Consider the following 25,410-nt stretch of genomic DNA (forward strand, 5'->3'; position numbering starts at 1 on the left):
CCCCACCAGGATTCAGCTGGCCGGCCCTCCCAAATCTGTTCCCGCTCCCCCACCCATCCTCCCCCATACTCATCAGTATCCACCCCTAGCCCTTCTTCTCCCATACACACCCCTAACCTCATCCCTCTTGTGCCAGTTCTCCCTCTTGTCTCGCACAAATAGGTGAAGCACTTTCGGCAGCCAGCTCACATCCACTTGTCTTATCTTTCCACATGCCCCCCCCCAGCGCTTTTCTCACCTTACACTCTGCATTCCTCTGACCTTCATTTGCTGTTCTCAGCCCTCCTAAGCTTCCCCCAGTTGTCCAGCTCTTTTCTGAGACCTCCCTTGACATGATGCCGAGAGACTGGAGCAGACACTCACAGAGCCAGGAGCCAGGCCACATCAATCAGCACCGGAGTGTAGGACGACTGCGTGTCAGATTGATGCATCTTCCTTCAACTGGTTTTACTCTGGGATTTATAGGGAAACCCGCTCCTGGACCAGTGGTGTAGAGCATGTTTTACCACTAGCAAGTTGCTCTTGTCTCTATTGGGCTCAGGGCATGAACGCATAGTGTGAGAGGACGTGTGTTTATGTGTGTAGACTCACTTAGAGCCGCTGAAGTAACCTTGTCCGACCTTTCAGCTTGTACAGTTTTCCCTAAGGGTGTGAAACCACCCCTATCAAGGCTACACTCTAACACCAAGCAGCCAAATAAACACAAGTAAACACACAAACATAGTGCCCAAAGGGCCAGATCAGAGAGAGGACGAGATATATCACCAAACCCTCTGCTCCCTTATTGTTAAAAAAAAAAGAAAGAGAGACAGGCGTCTTTTCTCAAGCACATATTGTACATGTGTATGAACAAATACAAACACAGTGTGTGAGATTTATACTTAGCTATAGCCATTGTGCTATTTGTTTTGTGGTCGCTATAAGGCTTCCATAAACACAGAGTGATGGAGCGGTAATCCTGTGCCCTCTCCTCATTACTCCTCCTCCTGAGGAAGTCATCTGACCGGCCCGGAGCCATCTATTCAGGTCACAGCCATCATCTATCATCCATCATCGAGTCTCTCCCTGTCCCGCCTTCTCACACTCACTTACTCACACACAAATTCAGTGTGTGACACAAATTTTAATAGGATGTTTTAGACCCAGTCACTGATCACTCGCCCCATGCCAAACCACTGTCTGAGAACGACAGACAGTGAAGGGGAGAGTAAGTGAGTGAGCAAAGATATGGACATGGGCAAGAGTGTGATAGAGAGAGAGGAAGAAAAAGGGATAGTGAGAGACAGGGAGACCTTGCCTCAAGTCATCTCCAGTCTTTAACAGGATGTGATGAGCTCTCACCATTCTCTTAATCTGTCTCCCATGATTCATTTCCATTTCCTGTGTGCTGAAAGGCTGGCAGCTCGGCACCAATTAGCCACACTGAGGCACACAAACAAGCACACACACACACACACACACACACACACACACAACCTGCAAAGAAAGAACCTATGCAAATAAAGTAGAAGACAGAGGTTAATCATTCATTACACCATTGAATGTGGTGTAGGTCCCTGAGGTCATCGGCCGCTCATCCTTAGCCCCTCCAACACTCACACACTGAGTAAAGTGAGCCCCCCCCCCTCGTCTATAAACACTGCAGCACTCTGAACACAGGCAAATTGTACTTTCTTCATTTCTTGGCTTAAGTGAAGGGGTTGCACTTGAAATCCCATCAACTAATTGGGATTAGGATTGGGATTGGGAAACTGTCAGCTTAGAAGATCGCCCCCACCCACCACAAAAAACATACAGAAAAATACACACAAACACACAGTTTACTACAGAGTTCCAGAGTAGAAAAGTGCAGTTTCCAATTCCCCATTACCCTCTCTCTGGGTGGTACAGTTCTCCGTTTTCCACTCCTCTTCCTCATAAATCTTAGCCTCAAACACTCCTAATTACCCCGGGAAGTGAGGGAGGATTACCCTGCTTCTCCCTCTAACCTCATCTATTTCCTTTTTTGTGCTTGTTTCTCTACCATGCATTTATAGTGCTGTTAAAAGGGCAGGGAACATTTGAGATCAATGGCATTTGCCAGTTTTCAAGTGTCTGTATGTCTGAGTGTGTGTGTGTGGAAGTAAGGGTGTACATGTTTATTAAAACTGTTCAGTGTGAGGACCAGAACACTGAAGCCTGCTGGTCTAGCCAGCAGGTGCTCTGCCAGGAAGCAAGTCGACAAAATGTAACTGAACCTCTATTGCCCTGCAGAAGAGAGTCATCTGAAACAGAGTCCAATTCATTATTGTACATATCCATCAGTATACTTCTGTTCATAGTAATGCCATCTGTATATAACGTACCACATAGTACCACTTGTAAAATATTTTCATAATATTGCTCTATCCTGCATTTATGCACATACTTTATATCCTGCACTTGCTTATTGTACTTCTGGTTAGACCTAAACTGCATTTCATTGCATTGTAGTTGTACATGTGTAATGACAATAAAGTTGAATTTAATCTAATCTAAAAAACAGCTATCCTCTGTCTGTCTGTCTGTCTGTTGGACTCTGCACTTGTGTAAGTGTGAAGGCATAAACATTAACATACCTTCCTGTAACACACATCTGCTTTTATGGTTTCATAAACTTTGCAAATGCAGATTCCTTGTGGTTTCTCCTTGTAACTCTATAAAATCATCAGTTTATGGCACAAAAAATAAAAAAAATGTCTTCCTTTGTGTGACTGAACTCATAGGTTTTGTGGGAAAAATTTGGCCAGAGCTTTAAAAGTTTAATATCTACTGTATATATAATGCAAATTGTTTACCATTCATTCAAGTAGAAAGAAAAAACATGGAAAATAAAGGTGGTATGTCTGATACAGGTGGTTAAAACATGCATCTCTGAGAGATGAGAGGTAGTCATCTCAAACAGCCTTATGCACTTCTAATTCATTATGTCAAATCAATGAATAAACGGACGTGGATAGGACTACGGCCCCAGCCTGTCTGGAGAATTAGTCTGGTCAGCCAATGCACATCATGTAGAGCACAACTCTAACCTTCAGAAGTCAGGGTCGTGTCCAACGTGGTGTCATGGTGCATGCTGTGTCAATAGTCCTGTAAAGTCTCTGTGAAAGGAATCAATAAAGGGTTCTCACCTTAAAAAGATCATATAAACACTACCACCTGCCTCACATTTTCTCTCTCTTCATACCTGCCTTTCTATACATCATAACATTAATTTTCTCTCAGAGTACAGTGACTCAGTTTACACAACTCATTGCTTCCTCTGGGCATCCTTATTTGTGCATTACTAGATCATAACAAATCAATGACACAAACCACCTTAAAGAGTGCAGCATTACCTCCATACTTTCCACACCCATTCTTAATGCACCTTAGTCATTCTGGTGGTCAGCTGGTGGGAAGCTTACAAACCAGTCAGCACTCTGCTCTCTATTGTTGAACCTCTACTCATCTGAGTGCACATCAGTGAAAAATAATACTGACTACGTGCACATGTGTCAACATGTAGTGTTGTGCCTCCCTGAGTGTGTGTGTGTGTGTTAACCCAGCACCATCAGATGCAGGCAAGGTTTAATTAGAATTCTCTGTAGTCTAATTTGATTAGTGGAGGCAAAGGAAGATGACGGCAATTAGAGCTCGACTATTTCTGCTGCTGGAATAATGTTTCAGGAGAGAGGTGACAACATACACACACATGCACAAACACACACACACACACACACACACACACACACACACACACACACACACACACATTCAACCACAAAATACAAGGGAGCCCACATGCTCATTGCTCTCGCATTCCAAATGGGGTTCATGTAAGTTCACAGTGACTTAACGCAAAAGAGCAGAGGTGAGTGTCCGTCATGATATCTGAGTGTTTGACAAGCACTCTGAGTGTGACACACAAGACCTGCCAACTGATATCCCTGCACACACACAGCTGTGAAGAAACCATTTACCATCCCACTGCTGCCTCTGTATGTGTGTATGTGTGTGCCTTGTCCACAGTCACAAAGGAGCAGAACAAACAAACCGCATAAAACACGATGAACTAAACAAACAGCATTGCGTTCCTGGTACCAAACTGACAAGACTATGAGAGGAAACAGAAAGGGAGAGAGAGAGAACTGACTGCAGTCCGTAAATCATAGTTGTATGTCACTGTGATACCAGCAAAGCCCCCATTACCCCCATGCACCTGTTAGCCCACCAAATGTCTGTTGAAATAGTGTGTCATTGTGTGAGTTGTTTTTTTGTGTGTTTGTGTGTGTGTGTTCCAGAACTCTGCAGTGCAGGAGAACCAAATGTCCTGATGGAGATGATAAGCTGAAAAAGTTGAAAAATTGCCGGCTGGCTCAAGCTTCATATTTAGCGTATAGACATGAGAGTGGTATCAATCTTCTCATCTAACTTTCGGCAAAAAAATGCAAAAATGTGCATTTCCCAAAATGAGCTATTCCACTAAGTACAGAGCTGGAGTTAGGACATGTTTAGCTTAGCTTAGCATAAAGACTAGAGGCAGGGGGAAATGCTGAACTGTTTGTGATGAAATTTTAATAATGATTTGGTTGAAGTTGTGCATTTAGGATATGTAGTCAATAAAAGGTTCTCATAATTATAGTAGTGCAAAAATGTGTGTGTATTTCTGGAACACCCCGTCACTGTTGCTGGTAGTGGCTTGTATCCAGAGAGGAGCAGAGGCCACAGGTGTGCAGGGTCAGGGTTTAACAGCCCTGGGTTTATGAGGAGGCTAACGGGGCAGCCGGTGAGCGCCACCACCGACCTTTACGGCCATGACTGGGGCAGTGCCACCTGCGGACTGGTGTGGAACAGATGCCACACTGAGAACGGGTCAGAGCTTTTATGGAAAGGGCAGGGCAAGGGAAAGAGAGTGGGAGAGAGATAGGGTGAGGGAGCTAGTAGTCCATCAATGTGACTGCTTTACTGCCGCTACTGCCATCTAATGACAGAGCTGTCAGTGCACATGGAGTGGGAGGGATGGAGGGATGGAAGAACTGAGGTGCAGAGGGGGAGTAAAACAGATAAATTGATACAACAATAGAGTGAACTGGGGGATAAAAGCACAGAGGGAGGAGGAGAAAGGGAAAAAGACGGGTGACACTTGAGTAGATGCAACGAGGAGATGTGTGGGAATTGATCGGAGGAGATGGCTTCGGTTAGGAATGGAGAGAAGGAAGGAGAAGAAAAGATATTTGTTAAGTTAATTGGATATAATGATTACACTGCTGCACAGATAATTTTTGACACAGTATGGACTCCTCTGCTGGTTTTATCAATGAGTGCTCTCCCCTGGCTAAGGTTACCAGTGTGTAAAGGTTCTGCACACACACAAGCAGATGCACAATATGTACATTTATGAAAAAATGCTCTCAACACACACTACTCTTCTCTGGTCCTAAACGAGTGCTCAGTAATCACCAGTGATTAGTCCACACTCTGATCCAGGGCTCAACACCCAGCATGGCTCGCACACATATTGATTACCCTGGTGTGTGTGTGAGTAGAAATGCTTTTTGTCTATGTCGCTGTGTTCTCAAGGAATTGATTTGCAGAGAGAGCCAGGGATATGGGAAGAAAGAAGACCACAACAATCAGACTGGTTTAGTCCTGGATTTGTTTGTGTTATTCTTGCTTCTCTCAGTTAAGACATTTGGTTACCCATTCATTTCAATCTGTCCAGTCCTGACTAGTGGATTGGATTACAAATTCTTTGTCTGAATGCAATACCTGATGCTCCTCAATATCTTCATTCTGCTCTGAACCGAGTTTGGCAGGATTAGCTCTCAACACCAAAACCATGTCAGTCTGTGGCCTTTCACAACAAAACACCAACCCTCCTTGCTCTTCGACCTCACTTCCTCGTTCTCCTGCTTGCATCTGTGGTTTGCGGTTTTGGCATTACTTCAAGTTGTTGTTTTTTTGCCTGTTTCACTTTCTTGTTCTCTGCCTCTCTCATCTGTCCATCCCACTACCTCTCATCTTCTTCCTCTTTCTCACTGCTTTACCCTTAGGCTATAAATGCTGACAGTTATGGGGGGAAAACAACAACAGCAGAAAGACCTCGTAGCTCTGAGCATGGCAGTCAACTTCAACACACACAAGCATGCATACAAGATACAAGGCCACACAACACACATGCATACCAGAAATATATGCAAACAAATGCACACAGGCATCACAAACAAAAAACACATACACATAAACACACACACACAGTACATAAGAAGTTAAACGAGGTTTTATCTCTCTGAAATCACCGTGGAGAATAAAGGAGGGAGGTATGGAGGAGGATGGATAGAGGGAGGAAGGATACAGACCAGTGTAGGAAGGAGGGAAGGACAGATATCAAGAGGAATAAAAACAGAAGTGTAAAAGTGAGGAGGAGGCATATGAAAGAGTGACCATGAGCCATCCTCCATTTTGATGCGGTTGCTCCCTGGCTCTGCTCCACCTCGGCTGTGATGTAAATGCAACCCAAGTTCAAGTGCTTCTTCTCTCTACCTTTATCTCTACGTCCCTTGCTGTTATTCTCTCTTAATCCATTTCTTTTTCCACTTTCTTTGCTCTCTTACCATCACACACACATATACCCTCAACCCATTCCTCTTTATTTAACCCAACCTTTTTTGTTGTCAAATAATCATGGTGAACTAGCATGTGTCTGACATGGTCTCCAAGGCAACAGCGGTTAAGACGGGAAGGCAGGCAGGGGCTCATTCAGAGGCTGAATGAAAGAAGGGGGAAGAGAAAAAGCAACCCATAGTGCTGGGAACACACACACACACACACACATACACACACAAGATAAGACAGAGCAAGAGAAAGCGAGATGGACACACACACACAAAATGACCTCACCAGCTTTGGCCACTGTCACAACTAAGACCCTCACTCTGTGTCTTCAATCGGTGCATCCTGCTGTGGGCTAGGTTGATGTGGGAGGTGACAAGGGGCAAAACACACCCACACACACATGTAGTAATGGGGAGAGAGGAAAAGGCCATAGGTTCCACAAGGCAAATAAGGGAAGAAGACGAGAAGACGAGAAGAAGGATGAGGAGAGAGATGAACGAGATGGCTGGGTGGTAGAGGGGAGTCAGAGAAAGCCCCGAGGAGACAGACGGGGAAGATGAGGAGATAGAGGAGGTGAAAGCCAGCAACTGAATCCCTCTTTTCTCTTAACTCTCTCCTAATTTTGTCTCTCCTCATCCTTCCTATTTCCCCTCTAATTTCCTTTGTGTATCACTCCCTCTCTCTCCATGTTCTGGTTGTTTCTTGCACTGGTCTGTTTGATCCAAGAGTCACCTTGAGTTTAAAGAATACACTGTGGTCAGAGGCTCCGACACATGTAGAAAAAGTACTACACTGAGTCATTCCTCCCTCTATGTGACCCCCTCACACACACACACCTCTGTGTGTTTCTTTCTGTCTTTATTTCTCACACAGCAGGCGCTCTGTGGCCTTTACCAGCAGATCTCCATTTCAAAACCCTCCTTCTGAAAAAGAGAGGTAGGGCTTGCCAGACACAGAGGACATGGTGAAGACTAGGGACATGCTGAAGAAAATGTACAGAACAAAATAAATTGTGGAGTGCAGCAGATATAAAGCTGTTTACAAACTGCCTGTCTAAAGCAAAAATACTACAAATGTTTGCAAATAATAATAATAAAACTTTATTTATAGAGCACTTATCAAAACAAAGTACAAAGTGCTTCACAACAAGCGAAATAAAATACCACAGTGAATGATGAAATATATAGAAATACATACATAAAATACACAAAAGCAATAAAATAAACAGCCAGTTCAAATGACATTAGTTTAATTTAATATGCTTATTTGGTTTCTGGTTTCTCATAAAAAAATGTTTGCATGAAGAAAGAAAAAAAGGTACAGCAGATAGGGAAAAAAGCTAGGCAAAAGGAAGCTAAAAAAACTAAATATGCATAAATAATACTAAACAATGCTGCAGGATTACAGGCAATGTTTGAGTTCGGTGGTACTGTAAGTCAGCAAGCTGAAGATGAAAATGTGCCAAAGTAAAACATCCCTGTTAATAAACAGGTAGGCTGGGCAGCTGGCAGGTCTAGAGAGGTTTATTAGAGCGGGTGTGGGGTTGTAGAGTGAAATGTGAGGGGTAAAGCTAAAGCGGTGTTGGATATAGTCTAATTGCACACTCTACCTACTGACTAAAGCACATAAATAATGTATCTCTGCTGAGTGTCAGTGAAGTGTACCCACTTTTGCCATAGGGAGACAACAGTCACACACAGATGAAAACACACATTGACCAGAGGATGAGCACCTTTGTACAGATTTAGATTACAAAACGATACAGACTATTTAAACAGCAATATGTTTGATATATCTTTGCAATCAATGTTGAGAGAAGAGTGAAACAGCCGGCACTGCATACATTGTACACAGCATAGCGCAAATTATGTCTACTTCACAGGTGAACAGTGTGCATGTACAACAACTAAGGAGCAGGGAAAACATTAATACATTTACAGACAAAATTCCATATGAATACACACACACACAAAAATAAAAGAAATATGGTAGAATGAGCCACAGAGAGAAAAATATTGCCTCTTGAGTTCCCTTCTCTTTCATTCTCCCTTTCTACCTCTGTCATTCTCTCTCCCTCTCTCACTACCCTCTCTTGGCTGTCCTCCCCACAATCAGTGCCCAGTGAGCCGTGAGACGCACTTAAGCGACGACCGGCGGTAACCTCACACCACCCTTGTACTCACTCTTTTTCACACAGAGCCACACACACACACACACACACACACACACACACAACCACAAAAATGCACGTGTGTGTGCATGCATGCATGCATGCACAGTCACAGACACAAAGACACACAGATCACACATACAAAACCATACACTTGCTTCTCTTCTCTTCTCTCCTCTACTCGTCGTGTGGTTATGTTGAATAAAACACACGCTGCCACTTACCTGCTGACTTCCATGCTGATAAAGGGCTAAAAGCTTAGTGAAACAGAGTGAGAGCTGCTGTCACACAGCATTACCAGCCTTGGATCTTAGGTTCCAACCTCAGCAGCACAATGACAAGCGTCTCCTTAGATGCACTCCAGGGCTAACCTCAAACCTCTTGTCCAGTTTTTCAGAGCCCACAAACACACGCAGAAGGACACACACACACACACACGTAAACACTGCCCATACCACTGTGCATACACAAAATGGATTTGCAAGCCTATATGCATAAAAACACACAAACATGAACATTTCCACATCACACACAAGTGCCATTAGCTTACCTGGCAAGTAGTAAAGTGGTGCTTTTAGTCCAAACATGGTTACTGTTTAAGTGTCATGAAGAGAGAGCAACTTGTTTCAAACGCGCAGGCAGCCGTCCCGTCCTGGATGACTGAGCAGGAGAGGGGATGTGCCCTCGCAGCCACCCAGAAACGAGGCTCTGTGTGTGGGGAGGCTGGGCTGGGACTCAGCCTGTCATTCCTGCTCTCTGGTGCTCGCTAACCAAGCGTGAGGCTGGGACCGCCCAGCCAGCTAGGACACACACATGCACACACACACACACGTACACAAACACACAGTCAGTCACACAGACAGAGTGGTGCAAGGGTCAACCCCTGAGCACGCCCCCGCTCTCGACCCCCTCGCTCTTTCCCCTGATCCCCCGGGCAAAGGGTCAGACACTCGCTGTCCGTTTCCAAGCAGCAGCAGGAAACACGCTTTCTCCAGCTCTTTCTTACATGCACACACACAAACACACACCAAGGGAGTCGGGACAGCCGGAGAAAGATGTAAAAGATAGCGGTCCAGTGCCAAAAAGAGGTGAAAAGAGGCAGGAGGGAGGATAAAATACAGGCTGGGTAAATCCTGCAGAAGAGAGCAACGACTGATTCCTGGGACTGTCTTTTATCCCTCTATCCAAGAAAGATGATCAGAGGAGAGACGGCTCTGCTTCCTCCGCTACTGCTGCCACTCTCTCTCTCTCTCTCATTTTCTCACCCTCCCTTCTCCCTCTCTTTCACAGCTGATAGGGAGAGAAGGAGGTGGAGGGGAGGAGGAGAGAAGGAGGGCAGAATGAACTCCCTTTAGGCAACAACACAGCCAGATAGCAAGAATGGATGTGTGTGTGTGTGTGTGAAGGGGTTGGTGGTGTTGGAGGGAAAAGAGATAGAAGAGGCAAGGGTACAGATGAGAGGGAAATACCAGCCAGTGCTGATGCTTCACCCGAGGAGGAGAGTGGTCACAGTTCAATTTGGAGTCAGGGTGACAGCTGATTGGACAGCCCCAGTGACAGTGAGAGGCCAACGACTATCAAGGGAGCATCTGTTCACACCGTATCAGACAGTAGAAAAGCATCAACCAATGGAGAGTGCAGAGAGAGTGCTGTGGGTCTTCAAGGGCAGCTCACAATAGAACAGCTACGTGTTTGGAAGAGGAAAATATAAAAGATCCCCCGCCTCCATTCTCTTCTCTGAAAATAAGTGTGTGGGTGCGTTTGTGTGTCCGTCTAGGAAGCTTGGCTTGTGCAGCCTAGCGCACAGACTGCTCACCATGCTGCGCTGACAGCAGACTTTCCCCGCTTCTCTCTCTTTATCACACAAACACACACACACAAATAAGCACACAAACACCAAAACCCTGTGTTATGCTGCCGCCTGCTCTGCACACAAACCTGACTGAGATGGTGGCAGTATGGGTGAGGAGTTAACTATCTGCTGGGAAGCAGCCATGCCAAACAACAACAAAAAAGAAACAGCAGGAGAGGGAGCAAAAGAGAGAAAGAAAGAAAGAGAAAAGGAGAAATGATGGGGAAATAGTCTAGCAAGACAGTTTGCCCTAGGGGTTGACTTGCTCTCAAACCCATTCTATGAAACTCACAGTGGGGGAAAAAGAGAGGGGTGATTGGCAGGAGTTTAGGAAGGGGAAGGAGGCGGACTAAGGGGTCCTACACCTTCAGGAAGACTCAGTGGACAGGAAAAAAAAACTTCACAACACGCATCCACACGCACAACAAGCACAGTGAGAATGAGTGGGAGTGCGAAAGACACGCACAGGCAAATAGGGCAAATAATTGCAAATGGGGACTGATGATTGAAGGAAGAAGGAGAGACAGACAGAAGGAGAGGGCAAGTGTAGAACAGGAGGGGAGTCCATAGATTGAGATATGGAGGGAAGCAGAGGGGAAGGGGGGAGGGGGAGTTATTCTGGGAACAAAGCCCTTTTTATTTATACAGACAGGAAATCAGCAAATGTTTAATTAAGACAGGTACACTGTGTCAACAGTGTGTAGGTGTGTGTGCTATAACATAAGGACAGATAAGTGAGATTGTGCAACGTGTTCACATTTACACACCCTTCATGCTATCACAGTATGTACATTGCTGAATGTGTGCAAACAATACACATTATCATTGCTGGAAGGCATGTGCGTGCTCCTGTGCTGTTTTGCGCAGGTGTGTGTGTGAGGTAGGTGTTGAAGTGTCTCGCACCTTGTGAGACAGGTTGAGAGGTGACATGTCCCCCTGAGGTGCTACACCACCAAGTCTGATGACACAATGACAGACAGAGACAGACAGAGAACTAAAAATACAGTGTTCAATTTCTGTAAGGTGGACAAGATGAAGACAAGGAGCAAAAGGACAAGAAGATCCATTTGTTTTCCACACACCACAGGCTAATTTTCAACAACTCTTTCTCAAAAAGTCAATAAAAGATGTCAACTACATTTAAGTAAATGTTCTGAAGAAGGCACAACAGTCAAAAGAGCACCTGTAATATTTTCATTACTGCAAATACATCTTTGAATTTGTTTCCTGCTTCCCAGCTGCTATAGCAGCATTGTTCAAAGTGTTTTAAAAGAAGCCAGTTATCCCAGACCCTTGAATTTGGTTTTGTTTGTAATTTTTTTTAGGTTGCATCTTTGGTGACAAATTCATATTACTGTGCTGCTTTTGCACTGCACTAACTATTACAAATCACCCCACAAACTATACTGTTTTGTTTTTTATTATGAAGGTGCAGGTCTTTTTCATTCTATGTTCATTGCTGCTCATTGTAACAACCAAGTTGTTTATCTGCTTATTCCAAACACACTGCTGTTGGACACACAAAACATATCCATTTCTGTACACCACAAGGAACATAGACATATGAAACACCATGAATTTATAGGGCAAATAGAGATTAAATCTCCACTGATTTACATCAGTAGGTAAGACAGAGAGTAGAAGACATTATTTAGAAGAAAATGTCACAGGTTACTGCATTAAAATGAAACCAGGAGCGTTACACAGTTCAGTGATGAAGGAGACATTGACAGGTAATGGAAAAGACTCATCTGTTTGGTTTTTTATTTTGCTATTCATTAAAAGGGACAGGCAATGCTAGAGAATAGCTATCGTCCTCTGTTATTTAAGGTAGTGTAATGAGTCACATTTGACAAGTGCACTGTAGAAGACGGCACACACACACACACATACTCTGAAAGGCTATAAAAGCTCCCTGGGGACCAAGGCAGTGTGTGTGACTGAAAACGCTGTGATCAAAATGTAACAGGGAGAGAGAGAGAAGAAGGGAAGGGAAGAGGGGGAGAACAAAACAAGTGAAAAGAGGGTGTTAGAAAAAAGGGAAAGGATAAAAACAGGATGGGAGGCAGGGCACAGCAGTCAGCTGACAAAGACAGGGAGGAAGAGAAAATGAGAGAGAGAGCTAGAATGAGCTCTCTCTCTCACACACACACAAACCTGCCATGCCCACTTCCTATCAACCCACTATACATTTGTCTTCCTTACACCCCCCCCTTGCAAAAACAAAATCACTCTCTCAATCGTTGTGCGTGTGTGTGTGTGTGTATGTTTATTGGAAAAGGTTGAAAGATATGGACTTCTTCCACAGAAGGGAAAGCAAAGATAATGCATTACTATAATCTTTGCTCTACCACACACAGTCTCTGGAGGTGCACACAGACTCACACAGACACGCACACACATACTGTAAACTCTGACATGAAACAGGTCAGTTCTTTGGAACAGGTGTGGGATTCTCAGAGAGAATAACGGAGAGAAATGGGGTGGGGTGGGGGGTGGGGGGGTACATTTATTAGAAAATATTCCACATCCTCTGGCCAGTCAAAATTAAGCATGGTCTTAATGTAACCACACGCGCACACAGATATTATCACCACTCTACTCTCCTCTTCTCTTTGTCCTTCCTGACAGGCATATATGAGATAAGACCTGCCCTCTTGACCTCTTGGCAACCAATCAACATATCAAATGAAAAACTGTAACCATAACAATATACATATACATGTATTCATACATAGGGCTGGGTGATATGGTTAAAATCTTTATCACTATTAATAAGGACATTTGCCAATATCTACACATACTGTATTTATGCCCTTTGATTGACTGGCGACCTATCCAGGATATACCCCGCCTCTTGCCCAATGTCAGCAGGGATTAGCTCCAACCCCCCTGCGACCCTCAAGCATAAGCAGGTATAGCTCATGGATGGATAGATGGACATACTGTATATATGTTACAATATGGCAAATGTTTGCAAAATCACACAAATAATCCAAATGATGTTCAAAATGATGAATTGCGTTCTACTGTTATGCATTACATGATACCAAAACAAAAACTTCATCAACTTATTTTGTTCCAGAATCATTGATTTGGATAACAAAAATAGTAGAATGATAACGGGATAAGATCACATCATCACAATTTGATTCACCCAGCCCTACGTGTACATAAAGAGAGACCATCCACCTTGCATGGCCTTAGGCCTCACAGCAAGCAGGAAAGGAAAGGAAGGATGTGTAACAATTGAGAGTTTCAGAGATTTGATTAAAAAAAAAAAGAGCTTGACTTAAGTGCGTTGTCTCATATCAAATCTGACGAGAAATGATATCTCATCACCCTTCACTCACCCTTATTTGCCGAGACCCGCACACGCTCCACCATTACACACACCAATTTAACCTGACCTCTCGCTGGTGATTAGAAGCCTGTGAAGTGTGTGTGAGCACGTGAGCACGTGTGCGTGCGTGTATTGGTCTTTGTGTGTGAGATGCTTCTCTCCGTATGCTAATCACAGCCTAGTGCTGAGAATTAATTTGCAAATGTGTCATTACCCATCAGGCTCAGCAGCAATAACCCTGCAATTACACAACTCTCGCCTGGCCAGCTGAGCACCACACACGCATGCAGGCAAATGTATGCGCACACACATGCTGCTTCTACAGTGCTCAACTGATATAAAGATGCTATATTCTGAAAGATATTACATTCTGCTTTACCACCAAGAGAAAAACACACAATACTTTGCATCCAAGTGGTATTCAGTGTGTTTACAGTGTAATCACAGCTCATCACCTCAGTGTCAACAGGACAGCAACCAAGGTCAGTTGAGCACTTTCACACACTCCTGTTTCTTAGCAACATTATCCAGGAGCGTAGCCTCGCTAAGACCTTCAACAGCATCACACAATGCCTTCAGATCACAGATACAGTAACTGAGCAACGTGTGTGTGTATGTGTGTGCATGAGTTTAAGCACTTACCTGTGAAGTGAGAGGTCAGGATTAGAGGGGAAGTGTGCAGCAGCCATTAGGAGGAGGATGGTTGACATGGAAAAGAGAAAACCACATAGCTGAGTATAGATGCGTTATATTTCAAGTTAGCAGACATTATTATCTCTTTCAGACATGTTTGCAGATACTTTAACAACTTAAATCATTTTGTGTTCTAATGGATGAGCTGCATATACAGAAAGGTGCCAAATGAAAGAAAAAATCCTGAATAAAAGAGTGGAGAAACATATCGAATGCTTCTATACAGGGCTCCAGGTGTCACTGAATAGTTTGGTGACAATAAAAATCATGTAAACCATGTGCTAAGGCCCTTACATTCATTAGATTTTAATCCAATTGAACACCTATAGGAGATTTTGGAACAATGCTCTCCACCAACATCATAAAATCCCCAAATGAGGAAATAGCTTTTTAAAGAATGGAGTTTCAGAGACTTGGAGAATCTTTGCAAAGGAGCTGTTTTAGAGGCTTGTGGTGGCCTAAAATCTTATGAAGACAATTTATGTTGTTTTTCTCTTTAATTTGTCACCCATCTACACATTAAAAACATATTTTGGAAATACATGCAATAAAAACAGCAGAGGTCATTGTTAGGTGTTTCTTAACTCTGAAGTTGAGGAATGACTGGCACCGTTTATCATTATGAGCTCACATTTTTCAGTCTGGTGAGAAGAGGGTGAAACAGCTGCAACAACAACCTGACTTCTGGGTGAGTTTTTTAGGTCATTACCTCAAAAAGGTAATTTTTTTTAGGAATCTCCCTGAATTTAAAAGTTGAGGCCAAGCAAGGGTAAAAGTAAATATTTGCTCAGTCACTGGATGCAAACCACCTGCTCTCAAAATCCACTTATCATCGCACCACCTAATACGGTTACAGCTCATTCACACACCAAGTGTCTACTACAAGAAACTGACCCACAGCGGCAAACGCTCATCTAAAGCATGTCACACACCTGTCACACGTACTCTGTTGCCCGGTGCAGTCACACCTTGGGGTGACAGCAAAGGTGTGTACATGCACATGCAAAGTGTGGCTGTCTTTTCCTTCACCATGAGCTGAACCGGCTCGACCTTGAAATCAAACAAGAACTGTCAAACAACAGACAGTTGATGAACACTAGACAAAAGGCTAAAACAGAGTATATTTTTTGAACAGAGAAAGAATGTCAAATACAATTTTTTTTTAATTCCATAAAAACATTCAAGTTTCCCCTATGATCACACACTGCTGTCAGATAAACAGATAAATAACCTCATATGACAAGGAAACCACAAACCAAGAAACAGAAAGAGAGGGAAAAAAAGAAGTTAAAAAGGAAGAAGGGATGTTTTGTAATCTCAGGCAACTGTCCAACCACTGATGAGGCTTTGGTGTTGCTAATCCTGCCTAACTCAGTTTATAAAAGACTGTGAAGATAAACACTTGAGTCTCAAGTTAACAGATTCATGTACTGGATACCCTGCTGGCAACACTGCAAGAGAGAGTCTATTTTGACAATTGACTTTGGCAAAATAAAGCAGACCGCTCCATGAGTAACCTAGCTCTTCCTGCGAGGACAACACAGGTCTGGAGAAATTCTTGTCAAAGTGTAGGATAATACTGTATGAGCTCCCTGAGCCAAAGGCAGCATTGGCTGACTTTTACAACCAGCACATCTGGATTGATTTCTGCTCAGAATAACAAATTGGCATTAACACCATAGCTAGCTACAAAGCTACTGATGCCAGATAAATGTGTTAAAAATTCGCTACATGACCGTTGTTTTAACCAGTGTATGTCTGTGCGAGATTAAGCCACACACTCCACTATGAAAACGACACTACTGACAAACTGAAGTGACCTGAATCAGAAACAAACAAAATTATCTCACACTATTGGCATTTATTTTTTTTGCTCTTACTTTGAGAAAAAAAGTCATTTTAACACTTACAACTAGATTAAGTTACTCATTAAAATGGATGATTTGTGCAGTGTGGATAGCCCTGTGAACATTCTCCAGAAATTCTCTTGATGACATCTTCAGGGGCCTCTTGCATGTTTTTGGCTTTGAGAGTCACATTTTAATATTCGCAAATCAAGCCTGCGCTCCTCATGTTCACCAGAATACTGTCACTCCTGATTTAAAGTGGATTTCCCTTTTAAATGGCTGCTAGCCCTTATTGTGGCCGACACTCTCTCACACACACACACACACACTCGAGGGAGCCAGGTGGGGGGAGCTGGCCAGAGCTGACAACCTGATGTGCCGTCATATTATACCCTCCCACAATGCCTTGTGGCACACCTGCTTTCTAGCACAGACAACAGAAGCGTCCCTGTTCTCAGCCGAGGGAATGCATTGCGCCACACGTCTCTGCTCTGATGAGGCTTTTTATAGTCACTCAGCTCTCTTACCTGCATCCTCCAACCCTTCATCTGTCTCCATATCAAACGCATCAGATCTGCTGCCTCTCCATGAGTCCCGTTGTTATTAGGCAGAAGAGCAGAGAAGCACAGATGAAGTATTGAACCTGGGAAGAAGGCAGCAGCGGCGGGGGGGGGCTTTAAAAGCTCTGCTCATTTGATTAACAAATATGTGTGCACATGTGTGCAGCATGTTCTTTTGTGTAGTGTGTGTGGGTGTGGGTGTGTGTCTGTGAAATCGCCCAGGGGCAGGTGTATGGTATGCAAATGCAGCTGAGGGAACCTGGAGAGCGGACGCAGCAGGAGAATCCTGCTTTACAGGAACACGATACAAAAAAGCTGACAACAGGCTGACAGGGTGGGATCATACACACACACTGGCTGGTGTGTTTTTCGCTTGACTTGTGCTCTCCTGTGACATTTCCTCATTGGCTTGTTTATCTCAATTACCCCTGCCTATTGGACAGAGATGGTTAACCCATTAACTCACACACAGGGAGGAGGAAAGGAGAGCGAGAGAGAGAAGAGACAAACAATGAGAGAGAGAGCTGGATTATGGTTCGACCTGCCTTAGGCGTGTTGTGAATCACACAACTGTACGAGGCCACAAACGCAGGCTGGCCTGGCCGGGTGCCAAGCAAACACACACACACACACACACACACACACACACACACACACACACACACACACACACACACAGCAGCTGAAGGGGCAGCAGAGCACCAGCACCTTGGGGCCTGTTGGAGGGCCTGAGCTGACCTTCTCCACTCACCAATGTGCTTCTGGATTTAACACACTATTCTACAACAAGGCTGCAGCTTTGTGTGTGTGAGTATTGTAACTGTGGGTAAGTGCATTATTAGATGTGCCGACATGTGTACCTGTCATGTATGTATATTGGAAAGCTGTGTGTGTATAAGGAGGTTGCCTTGCCCCGTGTCAGGCCTCTGCTGTGTTCAGTAAGTGAGGCGTGCTAATACTGCGTGTGCTCAGGTTTCACGCATCAGCACACAGTCGAAGAGACTTACCCGAGGTCACAGACTGTCAAACCGTCCTCCCCTTCTCCTTCTCACCCCTACCTCCTCCTCAATTCTGTGACTCAATCCTTCCTTTTCTCTCACTAAATACTTTACATTTAGCCAGGCTTCAGCACTCTATATTTCAGTTTCCTTTTGCTCCCCCCTCCCGCTCTCTCACTTTGCTATCAGTCCTCCCTTCCCTCTGCCTCTCCTTCTCCTTACTCCCCGGAGGATCCCATCATGCTCTGTCTTTTAGTATCTTTAATGTTTTTTACCTGTCAACAGAGGAGAGAATGTGCGAGCAGCTCCCCAACAAAGGAAAAACACCTCCTGTCATCTCAGAAAATGCTGCAGGGAGGAGGGGGGCAGGGAGGGAGATCGACAGGGGGACAGAGGGAACTAGATAACACGGGAAGCGGAATAAAAAGGGAAATGAGGGAAGGGGATAGGATAATGAGGCAGAGGGAATGTGGTGCTCTTAATGTGTGTTAAATAAACACAAGCTGTGCCATTCCTGAGCAGGTTATCGGTTTGAAAATAGCACTTCAATGGCAATGTGTCTTAAACATGTGTCATTTTTCAACACCTTCATACAGTTGGAGACAAAACACACCCTATTCGTAAACTACTCTTGTACAATGAGCTCTTGTTTGAATTACAAAGAGCGACTCATGCGTCAAACTCTCACATACACATGCGCCAAAGAACACAGACAAATATACACACATGACCTCTTCAGCTTCAGACAGCTATAGTCTGTGAATCCTTAGCAGCTCAGTTCAGCTCTACCACACTCCACAACAGTACCAGCAACACACATTCACACGGGATAAAACTATAAGCCGTGCAATCCAATAGGCACCTCGCTCAATCTGTGACTGTCTCTCTATCCCATGCCCAGTGTGTGTGTGTGTGTGTTTCTGTGAGTGAATCCTTTGCTATTACTAATCTGCTGGCACAGCCTCCGTCCTCAGTGTTGCCCTCGTCTCCGTATTATTCTGGGATTAGCTTGTGTGTTAGCCTAGCCGCAGCCCACAGCCTGAGCTGGGGAGAGGCAGCCATCTTAGAACAATGCCTATTGATGAAACACTAAGAGGCTTGATTGGATTAATCATCTCTCCCTCTCCTTTTTTTCCTTCTCTAGCTGTCCCTCTTTGTTTGCATTCCCCTTCTGTCCTTCTGCCTTTCCCTACTTCCCTTCAAAGCTCAATAACACACAGATTTTGATGTTTCTCCCTGGTGATGAGATGGTGCTGTCAACACCCCCTTGTTGGATAACGAACGCAAATAACAGGCTGCCGGTTTACGAGGGCACTTCAAGGTAAAAAGTAAACATCTAATTGAAAGGAGAATCACATAGCTTCTAACTGCTTCGGTGTTATAGTACATTTCACATTATAGTACATAAGTGGCGGGCCTCCCTTCATGATGAGAGGAAACACTGCCTTCGATAATGGCTGATTGTAATTATAATGAAGAATTTAATCATATGCAAGAGGCTGAGGGGAAACTGTGAGAGGAGACACATATATGTAGGTTGTGTCTTTTCTTTCTTTCCATGAAACACATGAACTCGAGCAGCCAAAATGTAAGGGAGAGCAGAGAGAAATAGGGGTGAATCTCTGCAGATTTGGCCTGTGTTTAGTTGGGGCACTCTACCAAGTGGCAGTCGCTAGCCTGGGCAGCCTTTGGCCCACTGTCCCCACCAATCACATTCCAGCCCAACTACGCCAGCGTGGACCCAGAGCAACCTTACAGTCTGGTGCCAAACACCCGCGCACATATACAAACACACACACACACACACACACACACACAACCACCACAGCTCATACAAACACTGCAGCCAACTCCATTTTCAAACACGGATAACAACTGAATTAACACTCTGTGATCCTCTGCCAAAGCAGAAGGATGCTCCTTTATACATTCAAACACACACACACACACGTGCAGATAGGTAAACAAGTACACATATCCACACACACACACACACACACACACACACACACACACACACACACACACAAGGGGCTGTTTGGGTGGAGTTATCTGTGGTTAGATTTGAAATGTCTCATCCAGTCCTTATGTCTGCCTCTGTCTCTCTGTTTTGCTCTCACTCTGTTTTTTTACTGCTGCTGCAAAGATGAAAGCAAATTACTGTCTCATGCTGGTGTTGTTGGGGTTAAAGCTATTTAGATGGTGTCTCCTCTGTGTGATGCTTCAGTGTTTGGAATGCAAAAATTGGGTTGAGAACAAGAGCGAGTCAGAGTGGTGAGGTCGGGTGGATGAGGGAAGGCAAGGCAGAGGCAGTTTGATGAAGTAGCTGGGACATCATTTGTTCCCCCGACCTGAAGCACAAAGCACTTGATCTAAATGCATCTCATTTATATTTGCAAAAATAATGACCACACATGCTCCTCTTCCTCTCTTTCCCCCCCATCTCTCTTATAAATCTTTCCCTTTTCTTTCTCCATGTCTTATTCGTCCTCTGTCCACTCCCCCGTTTTTACATCCACCCATGGCCGAAAATATTTTTCTTGCGCCCTATAATCCTCCTATCACATCACCGGTCTAATCTGACCACTTCTCTGCCTCCTTTTTTCTTCTCCTCCCCTACTTGTCCCATTGCCTTTTTTTGTCTTAGCTTTTTTTTCACACACAAGATCTGAGACTAGTTTTGTTTTTGTTTTTGAACAAACCAATTGTAACAGCTATGGTTATTTAAGGATGTTTTCTCTGTTGAAAATCACAGTAAGGGAAAAAATGGCAACCAGCTAAAAACAGAGAGAGGCAATCACCTGACATCACAGCTATTCATCCTGCAGAGAGCAGAGAGCTGTTTGGTCCTCCACCAGCATGAAGAGGAAAGGCCTTCCAAGAATCCCTCCTCTCTCTGTCTTTTTCCACAGATTAATCTGTCCAGCAGCCGTATAAATCTCTGCACTCACTGTGGAGAAATGCTCTATGTGGATCATTTATGTATGACACAAAGAGGAGATAAACCTTGGTAAACCTCTCTTTAAAACAGCCTAAACTGACCTCACACTACACACACTACGTTTTAGCTGTAGCATGAACATGTGTGCTTTTGTGCTATGTGTGTGAGAAATGAGCTAATGTTGAACTGTAGGTTTACATTACCTGGTGAGCATGTGTAGTTGTCTTGGTTGTGCTGCTTGTTAAGGTGTCATTGTCATTTATGGCTGAGGTCAAAACAACTCTCTCCTTTACTAAAAGATTGGAGGAGAGGGGGGAGGAAGGGATCAGGGGAGGAGAACTAGAGAAAGAAAAAAAACACTGGAGGGGGGCTTGAGATGGCTTCAAAGGGTCCTGCTGTAACCATGGTGCTGCTGAACTTGGTCACCCTGGGAACAGACCTTCCACAATGTTGAGGAAGAGGAGAAGCATTTTTGTAAAGGAGGGTAGGTGGGCGGTAAGTCCCCCTCATAATTAATTGTTCACAGAAACATAAATGGGTGTTTTATTTATTATTAAGAGCTAATAATCAAGTCATTTGTAATTACAAAATATAATAAATCAATAATAAACTTGTTGATAAACAAGTACGTACTGAATAAACAGCAATGCATAATGTGTAGATAATGCAGCCTGTCAACCTAAAAGTACAGCAGTTTATAAGAAGCCTTGGACACTGTAATGGTGTCTATAAAATATCAGTCCAGCATTCACTAAACACCTCGTAGCACTACGGCTGAAACAATTCAGACTTTATCCATTATTCCAATGATTACGTTTTCGAATAATCAATTAATCATTTAGTCAAGAAAATGTAAAAGATAATCACAAATGGCCTAATGTCTAATGTCCTAAACTTGCTTATTTTGTCTGACCTACAGTCTAAAAACGTCAATGTTTAGTTCATGATGTGAGAGAGAGAAAACTACTAAATACTCGCATTTTTAAAAACTTGATTTTTTTGTAGTATTTTCACCTGATAAATAGATAAAACAGGTAATTATTAAAAAATATTAAAAAAAAGATTGTTGGCAACAAACAATTATCTTCATTATTCAAAACCTATTGATGTCCTTTTTGAATAACTGATTAATTGTTTATTCCATAAAATGTAAAAAATTATGACAAAGGGCTATCAAAACTCATGTTCTAAAATTGGTTATTTTGTCTGACCTAGATTATTACATTTTCAAATCTATAGTGAGAAAATGTTTGGTATATTTACTTGATAAATGACTTAAAGGGTTAATACAATTGCTTCAGTACTATAGTCAACTGTCTTAGGGGCTCTTTAGATTAATTAAATCTAACATTAGTAAAAATAATAACTTTGCCAATATTAATCAGTTCTTACTATATTATCTTCCAGGGACTTATTGACACTTTAACCCACAAGATGGAAATGCATATACTTTTTTTTTTGGCAGCATCTCCAAAGTGTGTGTAAATCCTGCTTGACAGTTGAATGGAAACAGCTTGTGTCTCCTAGCAGGCACCTCTCCTATTAGATACAGATGATGAGCAGAGTTTTCCAAAGATTTTTTGGAGAGGAAAAACATGATGAAACAGAGACTCTTCTGTTTCGGGACACTGTTATTGCAAAATTAGCTTCATCAATCTCGCTTACCACATTGGCAAGACCAATCTCTATTCACAGACCTGATCTGTGTGTGTGTGTATGTGTGTGTGTGTGTGTGTGTCCGTCCCTGCTGTCCCAAAAGTAACCCATTATACCATCTCCAATATGGTCCTGCAGTGAGCGGAAGCTGTGTGATTTAGATGATATTTGTTTGCATGGATAGAGCATAAGGTGTAGTCCTGTGCTCGCGCACGTGTGTGTGTGTGTGTATCATTGATTTCCTGTCAAAGTTAACAAACAGGCTGAATCTGTCAAAGGAAGACAGGCACTTTTAGTAGTGACCACTGCAGCAGGATTTACAGCACTTTTAACAATCACACCCTCAATTAGACTAGCAGAATAGCTTCTCTGTGAGTGTGTGTGTGTGTGTGTGTCTGATAATAAGTATCGTACAGAATAGTAGGATGACGGGGTTATGAGTAAGCGCTGCAACACTTCGATTTCCCCTCTTGCTGTGATGTCACTGAATTTATTACTAGCTCTTGCTTAAGACCGTACTCGCCATAAATCAGACACACACACACACACACCAGTACACTCAGAGACACACACGCCGCTGTCTGTTCGTGTCGGGCTTATGATGAGTAGCAGAGCGGAGAGGGACTGTGATGAGGGGGAAACAAACAGAGCGTGGAGACGGATGACGGATGGCTCCTTTCATTCAACAAGCCAGTCTGAGATGAACGTACACTTAGGCAATACGTTCCCCGGTCTCGGCCTTCATCTTCCTGTCTCCTCTGCTGCGACAGATAACTAACAGTATGGCACCTTGATGTGCTGATAGTACCACTCCGGACCAGCAGCAAAAAAATTATTCCTAGACTGATAGGCTGACTGTCGCACACCAGCAGTAGCAGAGATGTTGGTCGTGGGCTGACACTAATAGCAGAGTGATGACTTCCACTGTGTGAAGAATGGGGATAATAGAGAAAGGCCCACTCAAAGTCGAACAGGGAGCGGTGGCAGGGGCGCGCTGGAGGTGACCAGAAGTTAGAGTAATTGCCTCACCGCACTCAAGGTGCTTGAAATTATCTGTGACCCGTTCCAAGTGTGTGCGCTTGAAGGGAGGAGCGAGAGACATAGTGTGCGAGAGAGGCATGGAGCAAGAGAGAGGGCAAGAGAGAGAAATGACCGTTGCAAATGTCCATTTCCTGCCGCAGCAGGGTCATGCCTGAGCACCGCCAGGAAGTGTGGGACGGAGGGTAAGGTGGAAACGGAGGGATAACCTTGTCTCAGCTCCAGTGAGAGAGGGCAGGGGGCTTGTTATGAGAAAATGAAAGGGGAGAGGTGGAGGAAAGGAGAGCCACGGGCCATTAGAGACACCTCAGCTACACATAATGGCAGGTAGTGGAGAGAGGGACGCAAGTAGCTCAGTGGAGTGGAGGTTGGAGAGGGAGCAGGAGCGATACATGCCCTGTGCAAAAAACAACAAAAACTAAGACTACGTTATACATTTACACATACACCCAACATGACATTTTTGACCACATATACCTTGATATAAAAGGTGTAATGTGACTATTTCTGGTGACCACTGCTTTTAGAAGATATTAACACATAAGTATATTCTAAAAAAGGAAATCTTTAATAATAAGATTACGATGACCAGTTACATTCATTGTTCATTTCACCCAGCTAGAACAATGAACTTCAAAAGCTCAGAAAATTGTGTCACTTAGCTTAAATGCAGCATTTAAAATGCAAAAACTCAAACACAGCTTTGCAGAAACCCCCAATGATTTCTAGGCTTATATCTTGATAATAAAAATGTTCATATTCACAGAGTTGATTTTTACACAAGGCAGTTCCTGCTACTTTCCTCTATAGAAAAAGTCTAGTCGACAGAACACTAATAATCCTTTATCACCATGTGGCCTTAGTGTCTCTATCTTTTCTTTTTTTTAATGTCCCTAATATGTAGGTGGCACAATTGCAAGAAGAAGAGACAAGAATATGAGGATATGCAGATGATGGGGAAAGAGAGAGATGTGAGTAAATAGAAGAAAAGGGAAAAAGAAACCACAATGAGACAGTGAAGAAACACAATGTTTGGGTTAGGGTTTTCTACGCTTAACTCTCAATTTTCTGGACTTTTTCTCCTTCCTCTCCCTTCTCATCAGTTTCTTCCTCTAACTGCCCTCTCCAGCACAAGGCCTCTAATCAGAAGGTATCTGCTGGGCTATGTCCTAGGAACATTAAAAAAGAGGTGGTTTACACAGACTACTGTGAACATGGATATGTCCTCAGATTTCTCTCTCTCTCTCACTTCTCCCATTCCCTCTCTTATCCCTCACTAACTTACATGCTTCACTTCCACTGCTGTAATCTCAACAGCATTTACTGAGCTAATTAATGGGGCAGAGGGTTGAGTACTTCTCAACTGAGACAACTTCTTCTCTTTGTCTCTTGCACACATGGATAACTACAGAGAGAAAGGGAAGAAGCGATGTAAGGAGATGCAGGAGGGTGAAAGAAACAGAAGGATACATATATGACTATTTATGACAAGATAGTCAACTTGACAGTTGTCTGCTTAAATATAAACCACATTTAGTGATAGCAGCAAATAGGTTTATCTCGGACTGACAACTTTTATACAATATTGTTACAATTCTATATTATTACTACATTATTAAAAATACATCAAATCTAATACGAGTCACCAGGGAGTGCTTTTCTTGTTTTTTCAAATTAAATGTTGAAGTTTATTCAGC

The 25,410-nt window shown here is 43.5% G+C and overlaps 1 protein-coding gene across 3 annotated transcripts in view; it reads right to left on the bottom strand.

Annotated features, from left to right (window-relative positions):
• The window catches only part of gse1b (Gse1 coiled-coil protein b), a 167,054-nt gene that overhangs the window by 52,819 nt on the left and 88,825 nt on the right, over positions 1-25,410 (bottom strand). Inside the window, exons 1-2 of one of the 3 annotated variants that reach the window (XM_044207332.1) lie at positions 17,048-17,068; positions 15,606-15,723 (exon numbers count right to left, since the gene is read on the bottom strand). The exons of the other annotated variants lie outside the window; for them this stretch is intronic. Coding sequence (XP_044063267.1) covers positions 15,606-15,723; positions 17,048-17,068 — 139 coding nt within the window. Of the gene's footprint in view, positions 1-15,605; positions 15,724-17,047; positions 17,069-25,410 lie in introns of those variants that run through there. 3 annotated transcript variants of the gene reach the window in all.

This window comes from Siniperca chuatsi, linkage group LG1 (genome assembly GCF_020085105.1).
Source record: "Siniperca chuatsi isolate FFG_IHB_CAS linkage group LG1, ASM2008510v1, whole genome shotgun sequence".
NCBI lineage: Eukaryota > Metazoa > Chordata > Actinopteri > Centrarchiformes > Sinipercidae > Siniperca > Siniperca chuatsi.